This window comes from Pongo pygmaeus, chromosome 11, assembly GCF_028885625.2.
Source record: "Pongo pygmaeus isolate AG05252 chromosome 11, NHGRI_mPonPyg2-v2.0_pri, whole genome shotgun sequence".
Classification (NCBI taxonomy): Eukaryota; Metazoa; Chordata; class Mammalia; order Primates; family Hominidae; genus Pongo; species Pongo pygmaeus.
The window spans coordinates 77721032-77743911 of record NC_072384.2 but is presented as its reverse complement, the minus strand read 5'-3'; the positions used below and the strand labels follow the sequence as shown (position 1 = coordinate 77743911).

The window sequence follows — 22880 nt, the reverse complement described above, 5'->3', positions numbered from 1 at the left end:
TAGAAAGTAACCTACTTTCTGTCTGTATGGATTTGCCTATTCTGGACATTTCCTATAAATGAAATTTTACAATATGTGGTCATTTGTGAGTGGCTTCTGTCACTTTGCATGATGCTTTTAAGCTTCATTCGAGTACTAGCACGTATCAGTGCTTTATTCCATTTTATGATTGAATAATATTCCATTGTATGGAGATATCGCATTTTATTTGTCTATTCCTCAACTGATGGACATTTGGATTATTTCCACTGCATATCGGTAAATGTTTAACAATTAGCAGTCCATTAAAAATAAAAACCCTGACACATAACATTTGCTGATTTCCATGGTGTAAACATTCCCGTTGTGACTGATTGCAAGCTCCATGATGTGACTGAACACAGAATTGGAAAGAGATTTTAAACTAGGTACTCGTGAGTCCTTACAAGCCAGTTTCAACATATCACTAACCATCTTTACTGACAGATCACTCAAGTGACCAGAGACATAGCTACATACAGTAAAGTTTCCATACATCGTCACCTTAGAATAATAGTAATAACAAAAGTAATACAACAGCTAACATTTACTGAGCACTTTTTATGTTTCAGGCACTATACTAAACATTTTTTTTTTCTTTTTAAATCTTGATCACCACTCACCTTCTTGGAAACCAGCAGCTCCAAATTACCAGGATTCTATGCTTGGTTTACTGTCTCCTAGCTGGTCTCCCTGCTGTTTATTAAATACCCCAAACTCTTCAGCACTTACTTCCTCTACCTGGTAAACTCTTTTTCTGTACTGTGTTTTACACCCTTTCTCTATGTAACCTACCCCTGCCCCAGGTACACGAATTTGGTTAAAGTCATGAATTGCTCACATAGGAAACTTTATTTGCTATTTTCGGGGAAATGCAATTCCATTAATATTTACTGAGCACCCACAAGGCGCTGGGCAGTGTTAGTGAGCAAGTCCCAGGAATCCTGGGAACCAACAATCCACAGTCACATCCCAGAAAAATAACCCTGCCTGTCTCTGAGGGTGAACGACACCCTCGATTCCTCGGAGTCCGCTTCTGTGTTCAGATCCCTGCAAAACATCAACACTTCTATCTCGGACTCCCACTGGGTTCCCGCTGGGCCTCCTCGAAACGCTAACGGATTAAGGGGCGGTGAGTAGGGAGGGTTGGGGAGGTAAGGGAGCAAGAAGCGGGGAAGGAACAAGGTGCGTTTCCCTCTTCTAATCGTGTTCCAATCAGGAGTCGCGTACCCAGGCGCCGATTCCGGCCGTCCAGAGACTCTTCCAGGAACCGCCTGGCAGCCTGGGCCGTGGACTTTGGCTGGTCTGGCGTCCGTGGCTCCCTCCTCCTCTCTCCTCCCTCCAGGCTCCATGCCTCACTCAGGGGCGTGTCCTGCCCTACCTCCCTGTCACAGCGGTCCACTCATCCGGTTACAGCAGCAGTTCCAGCAGCAGCGGCGGCGGCAGCCAGAACAGGAGCAGCGATAGCTCCGATTTCCGAAACAGGAGCCGGGGCAGCGGCGGCAGCTCAGTGCAGGGCACCTGTGCGGAGCAGGAGTAGCAGGACCAGGGGGTGGGGTCGGTGTCAGCCACTCTGAGCTAGAGAAGGACGAGGCATCTCCCAGATTCCACTGCTGGGAATAATCTCCAGGGGAGGTGGCGCCGAACTGGGAATACTGGTGGGGGTGAACATGTGCAGGAACAGCTAGAGGCCTCGGGGCAGGAAAACATTTGGTTCACGTGTAGACAGGCAAGGAAAGCTGTCTAGGACCATGGCAGCCTCCCGTCTGGACTTTGGGGAGGTGGAAACTTTCCTGGACAGGCACCCAGAGTTGTTTGAAGATTACTTGATGCGGAAGGGGAAGCAGGAGATGGTTGAAAAGTGGCTGCAGAGGCACAGTCAGGGTCGGGGGGCTTTAGGTCCAAGGCCCTCTTTGGCTGGTACCAGCAGCTTGGCTCACAGCACCTGCAGAGGTGGCAGCAGCGTTGGTGATGGCACTGGACCAAATGGCTCTCCCCACAGCCAGCCCCTTCCCGGTGGCGGGGACTGTGGTGGGGTTCCCTTGAGTCCCAGCTGGGCCAGTGGCAGCAGGGGCGATGGGAACCTGCAGCGGAGAGCTTCTCAGAAAGAGCTAAGGAAGAGTTTTGCCCGCTCCAAGGCCATCCACGTGAACAGGACCTACGATGAACAGGTGACCTCCCGGGCTCAGGAACCCCTGAGTAGTGTACGACGGAGGGCACTTCTCCGGAAGGCAAGCTCCCTGCCCCCCACCACAGCCCATATTCTCAGTGCGCTGCTGGAATCGAGAGTGAATCTGCCTCAGTATCCCCCTACAGCCATCGACTACAAGTGCCACCTGAAAAAGCATAATGAGCGTCAGTTCTTTCTGGAATTGGTCAAAGATATCTCCAATGACCTTGACCTCACCAGCCTGAGCTACAAGATTCTCATCTTTGTCTGCCTTATGGTGGACGCTGACCGCTGCTCTCTTTTCCTGGTGGAAGGGGCAGCTGCTGGCAAGAAGAGCTTGGTCTCCAAATTCTTTGATGTGCATGCAGGAACCCCTCTGCTGCCTTGCAGCAGCACAGAGAACTCAAATGAGGTGCAGGTCCCCTGGGGCAAAGGTATCATTGGCTATGTTGGGGAGCATGGAGAAACGGTCAACATCCCTGATGCCTACCAGGTAGGACTTTGCATTGTCCCCTTCTCCCAGAGCCCCATTGGCTTGGGAGATAAGCCTTCGGTTATCGTCTGGCATCCAGGAACACATTAATTTAGGCTCTTTACAATACAAATCTTGCTATTTAAATTCCTGAGTTTAGACTAGTTAGAATGTTACTACAGCATCTTTGATGTGTTGGTCCTTTCCTAACACCCAATGGCTTGTGAGAAGTTAATATATCACCCAATAACACCACTTATTTCTCTGTCAAGACACTTTGTCTTTAACACTTTGACACTTTGGCTGGTCTGGCATCCACAGCTCCCTTCTCCTCTCTTTAAGATATCAATGTGTGGTTTTAGTATGTGTTTGTGAGTTGCTAGAAAAAGATGTGTGCTCCAGAATTCCAGTGTTAAGATGAGCATTTTGGTGTCTTTGATGTCTTTTGGGGACCATAATGCTTCATTCTCTAAGTCAATATTGGAAAGAGAACAAAGTGCTTAACTACTTCCATGTTCCCTTCTCTAGATTAGAGTTGCACAGGTTGTAAGGTAGGGAAAAGAGGAAAAGAAGAGGAAAGTCAGGGGAAAAATGGGTCTGTGACCCATTTGTGCCTTCTTAGTATCTATTTTAACTGTTTCTGTTGTTGAGATTAGAAAGATTGGACAGATAGAGGGGCTAGTTATCTTTAGGCTCAAATATAGCATTATCTGTAGTCAGCTTTGATAGGACTGAGCAAGTAGGTTTTTAATTTATGAAACAAACAACAAATATTGATAATTTTTTAGCAACTCCAAAGCCATCAGCAGGGTAAACATGTTAGTTTCAAGTGGAAAAGGAAACTCAACATGCCCTCATCTGGGTTTTCTGAGCCTTTCATTTTCACAGCATTTTGAACTTGATATTAGTTGCTGGATCGAAAACCAGTCCGTTCTAATTTCTTCAGTATTTATTCACTGAATGTGATGAAACTGGATGTTATTTTCTATGAGACTTCATCAGGGTTCATAAGAATTAAAAATTCTCATCCTTGGTTAGGAAAGTTTTATAGTCATCTGGTAAGTACTTCTTCCAGTGGTCTCAGGGAGCTACATGTTTCTCTAGAGTTTAGTTGCTGTTGCTGAGAATAGCAAAAAGAGTGGGAAGGACACTAAAGGTAAAATTTTATCTATTTCATCTGAAAGTTGACAGTTTTACATAGAAAATTGACTAGCTTGTACTAAAGCCAAGTTTCATATTTTTGTGTGATATCTGCCAACCTAACACTTTAATATTAAAGGATGTTTGTCAAAATACCATTTTTGTTAACTTTTTATTATAGACTAAGTGCATTATTCATTTTATCTTTCTTGAAAACTTTAAAAGGTGTAGGTGAAGCAACAATGAATGGTTTTCAACAAGTGTTTATTTCTCTACAATCCTAGAAATCTATGAGAAGAAATACAAGCATTTAATAATTGATATGTTGAAGATTCTATACAAATTTTGTCACAAATTATTATTTCTAGAGAAATAAAACAATCACACATTTTCTTCTTTCCTATTTTTTTTCCACATCCTTATTGTATGCTTGGGCTAAAGAAAAATCCCTTCCTAGTTCAATGATACTTATTCTAGCCTGGGGTTGCAGCCTTTTCTCTTTATTGCCCTTACTTTTAAACTTCATCCCTAATTGATTTTCTCCCATTTCTGTAGCTTTTATTTCTTACCGTCCTCTTTCGGGCCCTAACTTTTATTTCATACTGTCCTTTCTTTAAGAGCATAATTCTCAGCCTCTTCAACAGTTAACTTGTCTTGCTGCTATCTAGAATTGTGGCTGTAGGTGTCATCACAGGCAGGGGAAAGCAGGTTTTCGGCAGCTGATGCTTCCTGTGGGCTCTACCCTTACTCTGCAGAGTGTAAAGCAAAGTTGCCTTTTAATATTTTTGGAAGCTGACACTGGGAAAGAGGAGTTTTTCCTTTTCCCCCCAGAGTAGTAATGATGACCACAAAAGGGGACTGGGTTGTTGTGAGGACTGGCAAAAGGCAGGTAGGGGAAAGGTGCTATATGGGTTGGGAATTTACCCTGGGTTTACCTTGTTTTCATTTCTATCTGGTTAGAAAGTTTCTCTTTTCTTTTTCCATTGGCTTCTTTTATGTATCTCTGTATTTTTAACTTGGTGTAGTTTTCTTCATTTTAATTATGCTACTCTTCTTTGATAAAGCTACTTTTTTTTTCTTTATTATGGTACGCTACAGTCACCAATGGTGTGACCTTGGAGAATTTCTTAATCTCTCACAGCCTCAATTTCCTCACCCATAAAATGGGGACAATAATACCTACCTAGCAAAGATTATTTTTGTTTATCTCAATAAAATGATATATTGTGTCAAAGCCCCTAAAATAATATCTGGTACATTGCAATTACCCAGGAAATGGTAACAGTTTATGAAGATAATGATGATACCTAGTTTGCTGATATTCTTTTTCTTTCTGTTTACCTTATTTTCCATTGTTTTGCTCCTTATCTGGAACTGAGATGTGAAGTCAGCACATTTTGACCAGCCTAATCTTTTCCATGCTCCACCCTTAAATTAAGTATTTTGGAACCAGGTTTACATTCAAGGAACATGAAAATATCTATCCTTCCATTCTCTACTTAAAATGTCCCTAAATGTGGTTGGTAACACCATATCCTAGCCTATCAAAAGTTCTATACTTTGTTCCTCTTAGTAAGACATGCAATGTAAACTTTTTGTAGGGTTGTTGTAGGGAAGGATGTTGCATCCTTCCCCAGTTCTAGCATTTTCCTCCATCCTTTCCATTTCCTGGTGTTACAGATTTCTCTTAATGAAAACTGACAACCTTCCAAATACATGTTCTTTTGTCATGATGTTTTAATTTGTACCATATATGCAAGCATCTGGAAGTTTTTATGTAAATATGTAACCATCCTTCCTGATTCTTTGTTAACTACTATATTTTTAAGGTGTTTCTTGCTCAGCTTCAGACAGTGTATTTTTTTCTTCAGAAGGTAAGATTTTTTTTTTATTGCACAGTTTCCAAATTTAATCATTTAATAATTACATTGATGATACTCTTGGGGGTTCCTAATATGGGCAAGAGAAAGGCATTGAAGGGACAAAATTATGATGATAAGTGTGGCATTCTGGAGTCAAGGGTAGAATATTTAATGAAATGCTAAAATTGAATAGAAGTTCTGACAGCCCAAAACCCCTCAGTTTATTTCATTATTTTGCATTACTTTCCTCAATTAGTCCTGAAAGACAGACTTGAAATTAGGAAAAAAATAAATTGTAAATGGAAAAAAAAAAAATTCGTTTTTAGGTATCCAGTCCAGATCATAGTGACTGCAGTATACCTTTGCCCCAGATAGTTATAAGTTATTTAACAGCCCACTTTAATATAGTAATGAAAAAATTGCCCTCAAGAGGTTGAAAATAAGAACATTCAAGTAACAGGTGTTCTCTTTGAGATTATTGTAAGCATTCAGAATATAGCACTTTAAACATTCATAAAAATTGTGAGGTGAATTTTTGTCTGTGTTGATAATGATAATACACGTGTTTGATGGGCCCGGGTATGAAAAGCAGCAGGATGTTTTGTTAGATGAACTGAGAGGAGGAAAGGGGATGACGCTGAAGGGTTACAGGTGCGCCTGTCTTTCAGAAGGCCTGATCTGTTTACACAACAGCTTCGTTTATTCATTAGTTCCAACAAACATGCACAGAGAGCCCATTATCCCCAAGGCCTTGGGTAGAGGGCCTATGGGTGTACAAAGGACAGGATATGCTTCTGCTCTCCAGGGGTGTACAGTAGACAGCCATGTACTGTCCACAAAAAACTAGTACCAAGCTGTACAAACTAAATGATGTTAGTCTTGGACAAGTATGGAGTCACTTTGTGACTGGGCTCATAATGAAAGACTTCATGGAGGAGGCACCATTCAAGCTATAAATAGGATTAGATTTTCCAGTTAGAGATAGTTGTGGGGTAGGGAGAAGTGATTCCAAGTCCAACAAAATAGCTTCAGCAGAGACACAGTGATGACCAAGCATAAAATATGTATAAGGGAGAGTGAGTGGTTTAATTTGGCCAAAATATTGCATATTGCATATCTATGACATTCTATTGTCATAGAATGATTTGCAAAAGTAAGGTGAGGACAAAAGAAGGAAGGACTTTGAACACCTAGCTAAAGAGTTTGAACTTCACCAAGAGTAGGCCACAGGGAGCCATTAAAAATATCTTAGCATGATCAAAGTGGTGTTTTGGGTAACCTGGTGGCAGCAGCTGAATGGATTGAACAAGGAGAGGCTCAAAGCTGTGGAAATAATTAGGAGTCTACTGTCATGGTCTGGTGGAGCCACTCAAAGCTGTGGAAATAATTAGGAGTCTACTGTCACGGTCTGGTGGAGCCATGATGAACAATTAAACTCAAGCAGGAACCGTGGGAATGGGCAGAAGGAGACAGATGGGAAGTGGCCTGTGGGTGTGGATTTGGGAAAGGAGGGAGGGAGGTCAATGATGACTCACATTCTAAATCCAGGAGATATGAGGAAGTGTGATGCCTTTATCCAGAACAGGGAGAGAAGCTGGGTTAAGGGGAAAGATTCTAAGTAGGGCCAGCTACATAATTTGTGGAGCCTAGTGCAAGATGGTAAAGCAGGACTCTGGCCGGGGTTAGAGAAGTCAGTCTCCCCTTCCCAAGAGTCTGTCCCCTAATCCATAGCAAGCTCCAGTCTGAGAGTCCGAAGGGATTGCAACCTCTAGGCTGGGGCATTCTCAGTATTTGGATTGAGGGTGGGCAAGGGGCCCCCGCTGAATTGCCTGCCTGAGGTGCCATGCTGCTGCCAGCTCTGGGTGAGGAGAGCCACATCCTTGCACTTCCCTGAGGTGGTGTGGGGCATGCACCTGCCCCTCTCCGCACCCTCCCCAGACCTCATCTAAGAGCAGAGTGCAATGGCAGACATGAGATGTGGGCCTCTCCCTCAGCCCATGTGACCTGGTTGCTAAGGGCAGAGGTGAGACTGGGGAGGATGGATGGGGCCTGGGACACCATGGAGCAGGGATCAGGTGGCCAAAAACCAGTCCTGGGCAGGCAGTGGGAGGGGAGACTGTATGTGAACCAAGGTTCTGGACTCTGGGGCCCATACTCCATTGTTCCATTGGACTATGCTTACAAAGCACAAATTCAATAATAAAAAGTATTAAGAATCGCACACAGCATAGCATTAAACCTCAAGCAGGGGTCTTTCATGCCACTGCACGGGTCACATACTCATAAAGCGGGCCCTGAATCTGAGTCATATGGAGTCTAAGGTAGAGAAGTTCAGTCTTAATCCAGCCTTGTCTACTGCAGCCCTTCATGTGGCCTCAGCACCATCCTAATTAAATTATAGGCTGTTTTCAATGCCCAGATAGTGCTTTTCTATTCCTGTATTTTGCATCCTTTCTGCCAGGACTACTTCTTCTCCATCTTTGCTTATTTAGAACCTGCTTGCCTTCTCATGATATGAGAAGGGAGAGCTGAGTGCCTTATTCTTGAAGAGAGGAGTTGGAAAACAACACAAAAAATTATACATAAAGTTGTATTTAAGAATGCATTGCAATATGCTGATATATATTTATTATATACATTTTCTAATATGAATAACAATATTTAATACTTCGTTGAATTTCAGTTTTCTTTTTGGAATAATCTCCATTGAAATAATCACATTGGTTTGCCTCAGGAGGAATTAATTTTAGGTGTCCAGAAAATTCAGCAATGTGAGTGCTTCGTTCCCTGATGAGCCAGTGCTGATAGATATGGTCTACACTTGGGTTATTGAGTTGCTGAGATTTGTCCAAAAAGGAAGATGTTGATCATACTCCAACACTGATATTATAAAGGAATTTCATGAAATCTTATTCCAGCTTTGCACAGTGTTTAAAAAAATTCTCCCAAGCGCACGAACATGTTCACTAGCCCAGAACCAGAGTTGATTTTGTGTTTGAAGTAGGAAACTCTGCTATTTCAGCCTCTTTTCCTGACAGACACATGATCGTGATAAACACAAGGACAAATTGCATTTGCTGCTTTGTACATGAGGATAGACTACAGAAAGGCACAGTTCCTACAAAATCATGGAAAGGTAATTTAAGGTTAACTAAATTTTTTTCTCAACCCATAAGCTAAATGTTTACTAATCTGACCAATTTATTTTGGTTCCTGAGGTTTGGGTCACCTGTTTATTAACAAGGCTGGCTTAATTTGGAAGTTAGGGTTTCATGTTGAATATAATGTTGAAGAGTCATACAAACTTTTCTCTGAAACAGCTTTGAGTTGTTTTATAGGAAAGTCAACAAGATCCTTGAGGTACATTGCTTGCTGCTTATTTTAAGGGTAGCATTTTGCAATATAACCACATTCTTTTGGAAAGTGAAATTTTAATCAGATAAAGGCAGTTTAATCATAAAAGAGTGGGTTAAGTTGCTAATATTTTAGGAGAAGTTTCAGTTCCTGGTCATTTATAGGCATTGAGGCTATATTTATTTATTTGGATTAAAATAGTAAAGAAGGTTTTCTGGCATTAAAAAATATACTTTCTATAATTCCTGAGGTTTTTTTTCATTAATTGGTTGTTTTTGACTGAACAGTGGTTTCATATATTAATGACAAATTATGTTTCCCATCATAACATATAGCTTAAAGGCTGTCGCAAATTCAGGAGAAGAAATCTTTTTTACCTGAAGTAAAAAAAAGGGGAAACCTATGAGATACCTCTTTAGGGTGTCTATTTTTTTCTTTTCTTTAGAGACAAGATCTTACTATGTTGCCCAGGCTGAATTAAAGCTCCTGGGCTCAAGTGATCCTCCCACCTCAACCACGTGAGTAGCTGGGACTATAAATGTGTGCCACTGAGCCTGGCAGGGTGTATACTTTTTTTTTGTTTTTTAACTTAGTAACAGAAGGTAGAGGGAAGCTTCACTGTGGATGAATAGTAACTTCATTTATGGAGTACTAACTTTGAGCCACAAAGCTCATTAGCAAGCATTGTCTCTTTTAATCCTCTCAACAATCCCCTGAGGTAACTATGACCACCCCCATTTTACAAAAGGAGAAACTGAGGCTTGGACAGTTTAAGTAATTTGCTTAAAGTGACTCTGTTGGTAAGTGAGGGAGCTGACTCCCTTATTCTCTTCAAGTTATTCTGTTTATTCGTGAGATTCTGTATCCTCAAAGACAATCCATAAAAGGTAACCTTGGCCAAACACACCTACAGCGAAGAGGTGACTTTGGTCTAGTTTGTGCAACCTGTTCTCTGTACAATCTCTTTAAATCCATTTGCCTGACAATTGAATTCTTAGGTTACTAATAATATTGTTAAACTGTAAAAGGCATCAGAGTGTGACAGAACATGCTCTAGACTTACAGTCAGGAATTGTGGTTCTATTCCCAGTTCTGCCTTAGTTTTTTAGCTATAATATAGGGATAATATGTTCAGACATGTCTACCCCATAGTATTTTGTAAACCTCTAATCATCAAATCTAATCATTAGATTGCAATGAGATAATGGAAAAGCATTTTCCAATGGATAAAGTCAGAAATGTAAGGCCTTATTAATGTTTTAAAATACACAGTTTTTATTCACAGTGTTGTCTTTGGAAAGGACTTTGAACATAATAGGAGAGTTTTGATCTAAAATGTGGTAGTACCTGTATTGACTATAATTCCGAATTTTCTGTATTCTTGATGTTCTAGCATTTGAGGCTTACGACCCTGGAGAGAATGCCCCTCCCAGGGCTAGCTAATTTCTAGAGAGAGTGAAGAACTCCCTTTTGAGGGTACCTCTGATATATAAATCAGCCGATTCAGAGCCCTAACTATCTCCTTTATCAAACTCTCATACACCCAGACAATATTCTCCTTGCCCTAAATCACCCAGGGCCAGGTACCCAACAACTAAAGACCACTCCTATAGCCCATAGTTTGCCAAAATTATTCAAACTAGCCAATCCTAAACTTACTCAGCTACCTACCCTGTCTCACTCATCCTTCCCTGAAGACCCTAGTAAAGGTTAAGTGCTATGCTCTGCCCTGACTTCTGCCTCCGGACTGACCCTGGCCCTTCCCTATGCGGCCCTGCACAGTGTGTGGTGCCTCCCGTTTCTAGGGTCTGTGAGTATGAACTTTCTTCATGACAGTCATTTCTGTGTTTGCTTTACCATACCCCATTAAAACAAATCCTAGGTACTTTTTAACACAGTACCACACATACGTAATCCCTGAAACACAAGAAATGATTACTTTAAAATGTAAAGAGATCAAATGCTTTAAATGAACATTATGCTGTCAGGATTTAGAGGCCATAATAAATATTCTACCTTTGACAAACACACACATGTTAAATTTCTTGTTACAATTGATCAACATGCCTATTTTTCTAGTCCGAAATCCTCATATGAAATCTCCAAGTTGATGATTTGTAGTTTTATTGTCAAAATATTAAAAATTTTTAAAAATGATGATATTTGGCTCAAGCACTTGCAAACTAAATCAATTCTAGCAGCTGGCATTAAAGAATAAATGAACACTAAATATCATGCCTGTAATCAAGATCTAATAATTTAGTAGGCTAAGTATATCTATGACACAATTTTATTGTAGATGTATTGACTATTCCTTATATAAAACATAGGCTTTCTTTATGTTTTCGTGTTTGGAAATGGTGATACTTTTAATACCAGCATTACCTTTTTGCATTTATGTTGCATGTACTACTTTATCAGATTACCAGAATGTTTTAACCTTTACATTTTTCAATTAAAAAATTAGATGGTACTCCTTTTTCATTTAAATGGGTGTACACAGTTTAATGAGCTAACAGTTTTTGTGGGTATTTGGCAACTTAGTATGCATGATTACATATTACATATTTAAAGTTTTCATAACAGCTGTAATGGCATTAAGAACTGCAGGCTTGGGACACTGTGGGAAAGATTATCCCGGGGTTGCTAAAGAAACCAGTCCAGATTTTTGTTCTTTTCTGAATAAAGTCCTCTGGAAAAGTGAAGCTGTAATCCCCTCTCTCTAATGGCCACCTTTATGGCTACTCACACTTCCCTGTTAGCCTGTTTTTCCTTTTGCTTCCAGAGAACCACTAAGTGAGAGGGTGCACACTCTGTTACTCTGCGCAACTGCTAAGGTAGCTTCTTTTTTTTTTTTTTCTGTCTTCAGGTATGTGAGACTGGAGTCAGATTCTTTCACTTCCCCATCTTTGAGCATTGGCTTTGAAAGCCCAAGACAGCCCTAGCCATAGCCCTCCTTTTTATCATAACCCTAAAATTATCATGCAGAGAAGCAAAGAGAGGAACCAGTGGCAGCCAATGTGCCATGAATTAACCAAGCAGGGAGACGAACAGCTGGAAGCTGAGGCATCTCTCCCCTCTCTCCTTTGCCATTCATTTTTAAAATGAATGAACAAGAGGAACAGCCTCTGATTTGATCCTTTCTTTTACTCATGCCTGCTGTGAATAGACAGAAAGGAGCTTTAAAATATAAAGGGCAGGAAAATATTTTTCTACCTCTGACTTAGCCAAATTAAGATTATTTGCTATGTTACAGAACAAAAAGGTCAATTGGAGGAAGAAGAGCTACTGTCATTATAATAATGTTTCATACTTAAGACTTTGGGTTTCTGTTGAAGAAAAAACTAATTTTGTTCTTCAGAAATAGCCTAAAAAAATCAGGATCAACCATTCCTGTAGGTAGCAATATAGCAATATTAATCATTTCTTTTGACTGCCTTGTGAGGTTATATATTTAATGAAGAATCGCATGGAAATAATTTAATGCAAAATTATATAGAAAGATATGAAGGTATAAAATGGAACAGATATGCTTTCTTACTACCAAGTGAAGTCAAACTTTGCTTCTGAGCCACCTCCTCTCTTTACTCTTCCCTATTGATCTCACCCTCATGCTTGAATTCTAACTTAGCACCTACCACAGGATCTGGCATAGAGTAGACGCTTGGTAGATCATGTTTGAGTAAGTGGAAGAGCCTTTATTATAGCCTTTATTTTGTCTCAAGACTGACACACACTGATGAGATCATTATGTGGGTTAGCTTTCTCAACAGGGGTATTATTGGCATCTTGGACAGATAATTCTTTGTTGGAGGTAGGGTGACCTGTGCATTGTAGGATGGTTGTTTAGTAGCATCCCTGGCCTCTCTCCACTAGATACTTGCCTAGTCTGGACAATTTAAAAAGTCTCCAGACATTGTCAAATATACCCTGGTAATAAAATCACACCCCCACCGCCCGGCTCCACCGACCACAACTGATATAGGATAATTTGGCAAGAACCATATACTGCCTTAAGAATAGTCACAACTTCTCCAGCCTGGCCAATATGGTGAAACTTCGCCTCTACTAAAAATACAAAAAATTACCCAAGTGTGGTGGCACGCACCTGTAGTCCCAGCTACTTGGGAGGCTGAGGCAGGAGAATTGTTTGAACCCAGGAGGCAGAGGTTACAGTAAGCCAAGATCATACCATTGCACTCCAGCCTGGGTGACAGAGTGAGACTCTGTCTCAAAAAAAAATAAAAAGAATATTTACAATGGCTTATGTAACAATTCCAGTCATGCTAAGAAAAATTTTATGGGTATGTGCAAAGATTTGTGTATATGAATACTTGTTGTAGTATTATCTATAATAATAATAAATTATCAATCCAAACATCCAACTAGAGGGTTGGATGAATCAATTATGATATATTATAAAAGGGAGTATTTAATCATAGGAGATTGCTCAGAGAATACTATTAAGTGAACAAAGTGTATTCAACAGAATCTCAGTTTTCTTAACAATAACAACAGACGCATAAGGGAAATGGTGGAGTGCACCATTTTCAGAATCAGACTGAATTCAATTCCCAGTTCCATCATATCCAAGGGCTGTGTCATATTTTACCTCTCTAGTTGCTAGTTTCTGCAATTCTAAAATGAGGATAATGATACCTTCTGTCTTAAGAGGTTGCCAAGATTAAACCTGAAAAGTGCTTAACACTGTTTGTCACTTTGTTTGGGCTCAGTAAAAAGTAATTAGAATACTGCATGATCAAAGGGTGGAGGTCAATATGCCAAAACATTGATAGAGGTAATCTCTGAGTGGTGGGCTTATGACTAATTTTTCTCTTCTCTTTTTGTTTTCTTTTATTTTTTTCCATATATGTACTAATCATTACTTAAAGAAACCATATTTGCTTTCTCAGATACCCTTCCAAAGCTCAGTGGCACACAGTAGTAACACAATGGAAGCTCATTTCTCACTCTTCTGAGGCTCAGCACAGTCTTCCTGATTGATAGGTGGCTCTCCTCCAAGAGAGGATTCTTTCCTTCCTGAGCCTCAACACGAGGGTTCAAAGGGTGCTGTCAGCATTAACAGCCCATCAGCAGATGAGGGAAGAGACAGAGAAAAATGGGAAATGAAATGAGAGATTTTCCTGTCCTGTCAGGAAGTGGCACACATTTCTTGCTCATATTTCATTGTCTTTCTAGACTCTAGAACCCAGGGATGTGACCATAGCCAACTGCAGGGAGGCTGGCAAATGTAGCTTCACCCTGACCCAGAGTGGGCCCCAGCCCCAGTCCCATCCAGTCACTGCGTGCCGTCAAAGTCCAGGGCCTTCAAGTGGTGAGCGTCCTCTCCAGCAGGTCATGATTTTCACAGGCCTGTGCTTGTGTGCATGATTATCTGCCCATAACAAAATCTGAGAGGGAAAGCCAGTTAGGCTTTGGGAAAGGGATCAGAATGGCACAGGGAGATGATTCTTCCTGTTTTAGTTTTCGCTGTTCAGAATGGATTGGAGAATAGGACTCTGGGGAATAGGGCACTGGAGGTAGGAAATTTGCTAATGAGATTGTTGCCTGTAAGCTCTGAGGGTTACAAGGTCAAGAACTGGGATCAGACCCAGCTACATAATTTATAGGACTCAGTGAAAAATGAAAACAGGGGTCTTTCTAGGGACAGGGAAGTCAATCTCCCCTTCCCTAGGCCAGCCCCTGCAGGCAGCCACCCGACCCATGGTAGATGGGCAAGCCCCAAAAGATGACAACCTCTGTGCCTGACAAGCTTGCTACCTGGATCAGGGGTGGGCAGGAGGCCCCCACAGAGTCGCTTAATGAACATGCCGTGGTGCTGCCAGCCTGGGGTGGGGACATCCCCGATGTCCAGGGCCTTTCCCTACCCAGAGACACTGACTTTCCCCATACCCATACCCTGGGCCCTGCTAGACGTGGAGGGCAATAGTAGAACACAGGTATCTCTGTTCACTGACCCTGTTGCAGCCCTGAATAGAGCAAGACAGGGCTCATGCAGCTAGGGCAGGAGGCAGAGGCTGAGAACCCATCAGGAGGCTGGACTGTATGTGAACCTCTGAGGCATGCTCCATCAGACCTCATGTACAAAATAAAAATTCCAAAAAAAAATTATTAAGAATTTCAAGATAATGACTGTAGTGCATTAAACTTCAAGGGTGGGTGTGGGGACTCTTCTTGGCACAGGACCCTGGGTGAATGCACTGGATGCAGGCTCATGGAGCCATACTGGAATAAGGCCTAGACTATGACTTTGTCAAGATAAATAATGAGAATGGCAAACTCTCCATGGAAGTTCATTCTTTTTTCCACTAACTTCCATAGTAATTTGTCTGTATGACTCTTGCTATTTATTCCAATTTTGGTTGCTTTAATTTTGGTTCACCTGTCTTTCTCTCCATTAGACTGTGAGCTCCTTGAAGGCAGATGCTATGATTTTCTTGGCTTTGTAGCACTCCCTGTGTTTGGCATGGTACCTAGCACATGGTAGGTAGATACTCAGTAAAAATGTTATATGTTATATGAATAAATGAGGAAAAGGAAATGTATTAGTCTGTTCTCATGCTGCTGATAAAGACATACCCGAGACTGGGAAGAAAAAGAGGCTTAATGGACTCACAGTTCCACGTGGCTGAGGAGGCCTCACACTCCTGGCGGAAGGCAAGGAGGAGCAAGTCACATCTTACATGGATGGTGGCAGGCAAAAAGAGAGTTTGTGCAGGGAAACTCCCATTTTTAAAACCATCAGATCTTGCGAGACTCATTCACTATCATGAGAACAACACAGGAAAGATCCGCCCCCATAATTCAATCACCTCCCACTGGATTCCTTCCACAACATGTGGGAATTGTGGGAGTTACAATTTGAAATGAGATTTGGCTGGAGACACTGCCAAACCATATCAGGAATATAATGAAAAATTCAGTCACAGGGTAAGTGGCCTAAATACCAGCACTGGGTTACAAGGTCAAATTAGGACCAGGGGGTTTAGCTAATAATGCTGAGCTAGGGGCCAGGCGCAGTGGCTCATGCCTGTAATCCCAGCGCTTTGGGAGGCCAAGGCGGGTGGATCATGAGCTCAGGAGTTCAAGACCAGCCTGGCCAACATGGTGAAACCCTGTCTTTACTAAAAATAGAAAAATTAGCTGGGCACAGTGGCAGGTGCTTGTAATCCCAGCTACTAGGGAGGCTGAGGCAGGAGAATCACTTGAACCCAGGGGGCGGAGGTTGCAGTGAGCCGAGATCATGCCACTGCACTCCAGCCTGGGTGACAGAGTGAGACTCCATCTCAAAATAAATAAATAAAATAATGCTGAACTAGGGCACTTGTAGGCCAAGAGTCCTTGCATTTTCTCATACATAAGGGTAGGACAGGTTCCCAGGTCAAGTGGTCAGGTGCAGGGCTATCATGGTCCAGACTGTGACTGTTGGAGACATGAAGGTTCAGGGGACCAAGCAATTCATCTATTACCAGTAGAGAAGAGGAATGAACAAAGTTGGAAGGATGGAGCAAGAGAGAAAGACTATGACTCCAGTGGTGATGATGTAGTTAATAATGGCAATGTTGGAGCAAAGAAAATGTAGTCTGCATTTCATATGTTTATTTAAATCACTGTGGTGATATCTTTTGGGCAAGGCAGAATGATTTGCTGGGGAGAATATAAAAGGTCAGGCTGGGAACTCTCTGATGAAAGGGTGGTAACTTGAAGCACATTAATGTATGTAAAGAGCCAGAGCTCAGCCTTTGATGAGAGCAAATGCTCTGCCACCACCACCACTTCTGCTTTCCCCTGAAGAACCAAGAGCACAGCATATTTATGTTTTTCTAGTCTGTACTTCTCGACTTGTTTCCAGGAAGTGTCCTCCAAGATTGTCAGATTTGTTTTCGGACTCAAGATATTTTTATTTGGATTATCTACCATTACCCTAGAAAGTACTTAACCCCCGCAATTCTTCTAAAGTCATCTGTGACCAGTTTTGTTAAACAGCTAAATGACATTTCCAAAGGCAGTGATCACAACAGTTAATGCTCCAAAGCTCAAAGGAATAGTTAAATGCATTTATCTAACATGCTTCAGAGTCCCCTGAACTGCTGGCTATCTCAACATTTCCTCTTTTCTCTTAGTCTTTCTGTGTTTCCTCTCCTCTTTCCATTTATTTGTCTTGTCCTCTTAATTTCTTCTTTTTGGACATCCCACACCTGCCGTTCCTTTTGTGTAATGGCTTCCCCTGGTCCGCCCCATTTTTCCCCTTCTCCCTCCTCCTTTCCTTCATCTTGCCTGTCTCTCTTTCTCCTCATTCTCTTTTCTCTTTTCCTAATCCTCTTCTTGCCTTCTATGACCTCACTTACCTTACTATCAAACTGATATAACATGAAAATAAGTATTTGTTCCCAGTTTTTAATTTTACAATCATATTTTTAAATCTCATTGGCCTCTTTCATAAAACAATTGTTTCTTTTTTACTTCCATGTGGCCTGTGAGTGTATCCTTCTTTTCCATTTTAATATCAGATACATGAAATACTTGTTTTTCTTTTAAATACACAGAGTTTAATTACACTTTAAACTGTTACCCCATGTGGCCCTTGGTTGTAATTTATTTGCTGTATTGCAATGTCTTGCAATGTAAAAAGGACCTTGCTCCACCATTCTAAGTAGAACAAGTGACAGAGAAATTTGTATTTAAACACTTGTTTGCAACATCCAGGCTTTTATTAGAATGAGAACGATAATAAATATTCTTTCTTTGATATATCTCTTAGCCTGGTATCTACCAGGAACTTTTAGCAACAGCAACCCAGGAGTTACCATGCCAGCAATTCTCAGGCTCATTGATTGAGGTCTTGTCTCTGTTAACCTAAAGTTCCTGATGGTGAATATCCCCTTCAGGGCTCTTTTTCTTTCTTTTGTATACAGAAAAGAAATATTTTCCAATATTTTCCATCTTCCTGAATCCACCAGGAAGGATGTGGGATAATCACCTTTGTTATTATATTTCTTTTCCCTCAATATGTTAACGCTCCAAAACTTGCTTAGTCATTTGTAAAATTGAGCCACAGGATTTGCTGGTGCCCTTCTGTGACAAGTCATAAAAGGGAAAGTCAACCACGCTTTATCAACCGTGTAGCTGTTTCTGAGAGCTTTTTTTTTTCTTGACTAAAAGCTACACAGAACCTTAATATCTGCATCTTCATTATTTTTAGCAGAACATAATCCCTGGGCCTGTATGTGGAAGTGTATTTAAAAAAATATCACCCCAGCTTTATGAAAGATACTTTTTTTCTTTCCTAGAAAAAAGAACCCATTTATTACGAATGCATTTCTTATTCTCAAATTTTCTATAAATGTACAAAGCTAAATAATAAGGCCAGCTTTTCAATATTTGAAATAGAAAAATGTGAATAATGGAGCATCAGATGGCTTTCTCTTTCTATCTCTTCCTGTAGGGCTGTCATCTTTGATAACCACTATTTGCCTAAGGAGATGTATATAGTAAAATAATCACGATAATAATAATTATTATTACAATAGAAATACTAGTTGGTCCATTATTAATTTTCTCTTTGTAGAAATTCCATCTATAAATTCCTTAGTCAATGCATTTGGAACTACAAGTGATGTTTCCAATATTTGAAAATGACTTTGAGCCTGGCACTTTATTTTTTTATTTTTTATTTTTATTATACTTTCAGTTCTAGGGTACATGTACACAACGTGCAGGTTTGTTACATATGTATACATGTGCCATGTTGGTGTGCTGCACCCATTAACTCGTCATTTACGTTAGGTATATCTCCTAATGCTATCCCTCCTCCCTCCCCCCACCCCATGACAGGCCCTGGTGTGTGATGTTCCCCACCCTGTGTCCAGGTGTTCTCATTGCTCAGTTCCCACCTATGAGTGAGAATATGCAATGTTTGGTTTTCTGTCCTTGTGATAGTTTGCTCAGAATGATGGTTTCCAGCTTCATCCATGTCCCTACAAAGGACATGAACTCATCCTTTTTATGGCTGCATAGTATTCCACGGTATATATGTGCCACATTTTCTTAATCCAGTCTATCATTGATGGACATCTGAGTTGGTTCCAAGTCTTTGCTATTGTGAATAGTGCCACAATAAACATACGTGTGCATGTGTCTTTATAGCAGCATGATTTATAATCCTTTGGGTATATACTCAGTAATGGGATGTTGGGTCAAATGGTATTTCTAGTTCTAGATCCTTGAAGAATCGCCACACTGTCTTCCACAATGGTTGAACTAGTTTACACTCCCACCAGCAGTGTAAAAGTGTTCCTATTTCTCCACATCCTCTCCAGCACCTGTTGTTTCCTGACTTTTTAATGATCGCCATTCTAACTGGTGTGAGATGCTATCTCATTGTGGTTTTGATTTGCATTTCTCTGATGGCCAGTGATGATGAGCCTTTTTTCATGTGTCTTTTGGCTGCATAAATGTCTTCTTTTGAGAAGTGTCTGTTCATATCCTTTGCCCACTTTTTTATGGGGTTGTTTGATTTTTCTTGTAAATTTCTTTAAGTTCTTTGTAGATTCTGGATATTAGCCCTTTGTCAGATGGGTAGAGTGTAAAAATTTTCTCCCATTCTGTAGGTTGCCTGTTCACTCTGATGGTAGTTTCTTTTGCTGTGCAGAAGCTCTTTAGTTTAACTAGATCCCATTTCTCAATTTTGGCTTTTGTTGCTGTTGCTTTTGGTGTTTTAGACATGAAGTCCTTGCCCATGCATATGTCCTCAATGGTATTGCCTAGGTTTTCTTCTAGGGTTTTTATGGTTTTAGGTCTGACATTTAAGTCTTTAATCCATCTTGATTTCATTTTTGTATAAGGTGTAAGGAAGGGATCCAGTTTCAGCTTTCTACATATGGCTAGCCAGTTTTCCCAGCACCATTTATTAAATAGGGATCCTTTCCTCATTTCTTGTTTTTTTTTTTTTGTCAGGATTGTCAGAGAACAGATGGTTGTAGATGTGTGGTATTATTTCTGAGGGCTCTGTTCTGTTCCGTTGGTCTATATCTCTGTTTTGGTACCAGTACCATGCTGTTTTGGTTACTGTAGCCTTGTAGTATAGTTTGAAGTCAGGTAGCGTGATGCCTCCAGCTTTGTTCTTTTGGCTTAGCATTGACTTGGCAACGTGGGCTCTTTTTTGGTTCCATATGAACTTTAAAGTAGTTTTTTCCAATTCTGTGAAGAAAGTCATTGGTAGCTTGTTGGGGATGGCATTGAATCTATAAATTACCTTGGTCCTTATGGCCATTTTCATGATATTGATTCTTCCTATCCATGAGCATGGAATGTTCTTCCATTTGTTTGTGCCCTCTTTTATTTCGTTGAGCAGTGGTTTGTAGTTCTCCTTGAAGAGGTCCTTCACATCCCTTGTAAGTTGGATTCCTAGGTATTTTATTCTCTTTGAAGCAATTGTGAATGGGAGTTCACTCATGATTTGGCTCTCTGTTTGTCTGTTATTGGTGTATAGGAATGCTTGTGATTTTTGCACACTGATTTTGTATCCTGAGACTTTGCTGAAGTTGCTTATCAGCTTAAGGAGATTTTGGGCTGAGATGATGGGGTTTTCTAAATATACAATCATGTCGTCTGCAAACAGGGACAATTTGATTTCCTCTTTTCCTAATTGAATACCCTTTATTTCTTTCTCCTGCCTGATTGCCGTGGCCAGAACTTCCAACACTATGTTGAATAGGAGTGGTGAGAGAGGGCATCCCTGTCTTGTGCCAGTTTTCAAAGGGAATGCTTCCAGTTTTTTCCCATTCAGTATGATATTGGCTGTGGGTTTGTCATAAATAGCTCTTATTATTTTGAGATACATCCCATCAATACCTAATTTATTGAGAGTTTTTAGCACGAAGGGCTGTTGAATTTTTCAAAGGCCTTTTCTGCATCTATTGAGATAATGATGTGGTTTTTGTCATTGGTTCTGTTTATATGATGGATTATGTTTATTGATTTGTGTATGTTGAACCAGCCTTGCATCCCAGGGATGAAGCCCACTTGATCATGGTGGATAAGCTTTTTGACGTGCTGCTGGATTCAGTTTGCCAGTATTTTATTGAGGATTTTTGCATCGATGTTCATCAGGGATATTGGTCTAAAATTCTCTTTTTTTGTTGTGTCTCTGCCCGGCTTTGGTATCAGGAAGGTGCTGGCCTCATAAAATGAGTTAGGGAGGATTCCCTCTTTTTCTATTGATTGGAATAGTTTCAAAAGGAATGATACCAACTCCTCTTTGTACCTCTGGTAGAATTTGGCTGTGCATCCATCTGGTCCTGGACTTTTTTTTGTTGGTAGACTCTTAAGTATTGCCTCAATTTCAGAGCCTGTTATTGGTCTATTCAGGGATTCAACTTCTTCCTGGTTTAGTCTTGGGAGGGTATATGTGTCCAGGAATTTATCCATTTCTTCTAGATTTTCTAGTTTATTTGCGTAGAGGTGTTTATAGTATTCTCTGATGGTAGTTTGTATTTCTGTGGGATCGGTGGTGATATCCCCTTTATCATTTTTTATTGCATCTATTTGATTCTTATCTCTTTTCTTCTTTATTATTCTTGCTAGCAGTCTATCAATTTTGTTGATCTTCTCAAAAAACCAGCTCCTGGATTCATTGATTTTTTGAAGGGATTTTTGTGTCTCTATCTCCTTCAGTTCTGCTCTGATCTTAGTTATTTCTTGCCTTCTGCTAGGTTTTGAATGTGTTTGCTCTTGCTTCTCTAGTTCTTTTCATTGTGATGTTAGGGGGTCAATTTTAGATCTTTCCTGCTTTCTCTTGTGGGCATTTAGTGCTATAAATTTCCCTCTACACACTGCTTTAAATGTGTCCCAGAGATTCTGGTATGTTGTGTCTTTGCTCTCATTGGTTTCAAAGAATGTCTTTATTTCTGCCTTCATTTCGTCATGTACCCAGTAGTCATTCAGGAGCAGATTGTTCAGTTTCCATGTAGTTGAGCAGTTTTGAGTGAGTTTCTTAATCCTGAGTTCTAATCTGTTTGCACTGTGGTCTGAGAGACAGTTTGTTATAATTTCTGTTCTTTTACATTTGCTGAGGAGTGCTTTACTTCCAACTATGTGGTCAATTTTGGAATAGGTGCAGTGTGGTGCTGAAAAGAATGTATATTCTGTTGATTTGGGGTGGAGAGTTCTGTAGATGTCTATTAGGTCCGCTTGGTGCAGAGCTGAGTTCAATTCCTGGATATCCTTGTTAACTTTCTGTCTTGTTGATCTGTCTAATGTTGACAGTGGGGTGTTAAAGTCTCCCATTATTTTTGTGTGGGAGTCTAAGTCTCTTTGTAGGTCTCTAAGGACTTGCTTTATGAATCTGGGTGCTCCTGTATTGGGTGTATATATATTTCGGATAGTTAGCTCTTCTTGTTGAATTGATCCCTTTACCATTATGTAATGGCCTTCTTTGTCTCTTCTGATCTTTGTTGGTTTAAAGTCTGTTTTATCAGAGACTAGGATGGCAACCCCTGCTTTTTTTTTTGTTTTCCATTTGCTTGGTAGATCTTCCTCCCTCCCTTGATTTTGAGCCTATGTGTGTCTCTGCACATGCAATGGGTCTCCTGAATACAGCACACTGATGGGTCTGGACTCTATACAATTTGCCAGTCTTTGTCTTTTAATTGGAGCATTTAGCCCATTTACATTTAAGGTTAATATTGTTATGTGTGAATTTGATCCTGTCATTATGATGTTAGCTGGTTATTTTGCCCATTAGTTGATGCAGTTTCTTCCTAGCATCGATGGTCTTTACAATTTGGCATATTTTTGCAGTGGCTGGTACCAGTTGTTCCTTTCCATGTTTAGTGCTTCCTTC

At 40.6% G+C, this 22880-nt stretch overlaps 1 protein-coding gene across 2 annotated transcripts in view; it reads left to right on the top strand.

Annotated features, from left to right (window-relative positions):
• The first annotated feature begins 1426 nt into the window (after nucleotides 1-1426).
• Nucleotides 1427-22880, top strand: part of PDE11A (phosphodiesterase 11A) — a 466208-nt gene continuing 444754 nt past the window's right edge. The window contains exon 1 of one of the 2 annotated variants that reach the window (XM_054478305.1): nucleotides 1427-2681. In XM_054478305.1, coding sequence (XP_054334280.1) covers nucleotides 1770-2681 — 912 coding nt within the window. In that variant the 5' untranslated portion in view covers nucleotides 1427-1769. The remainder of the gene's footprint in view (nucleotides 2682-22880) is intronic. The other variant, XM_054478303.1, reaches the window with a different exon arrangement.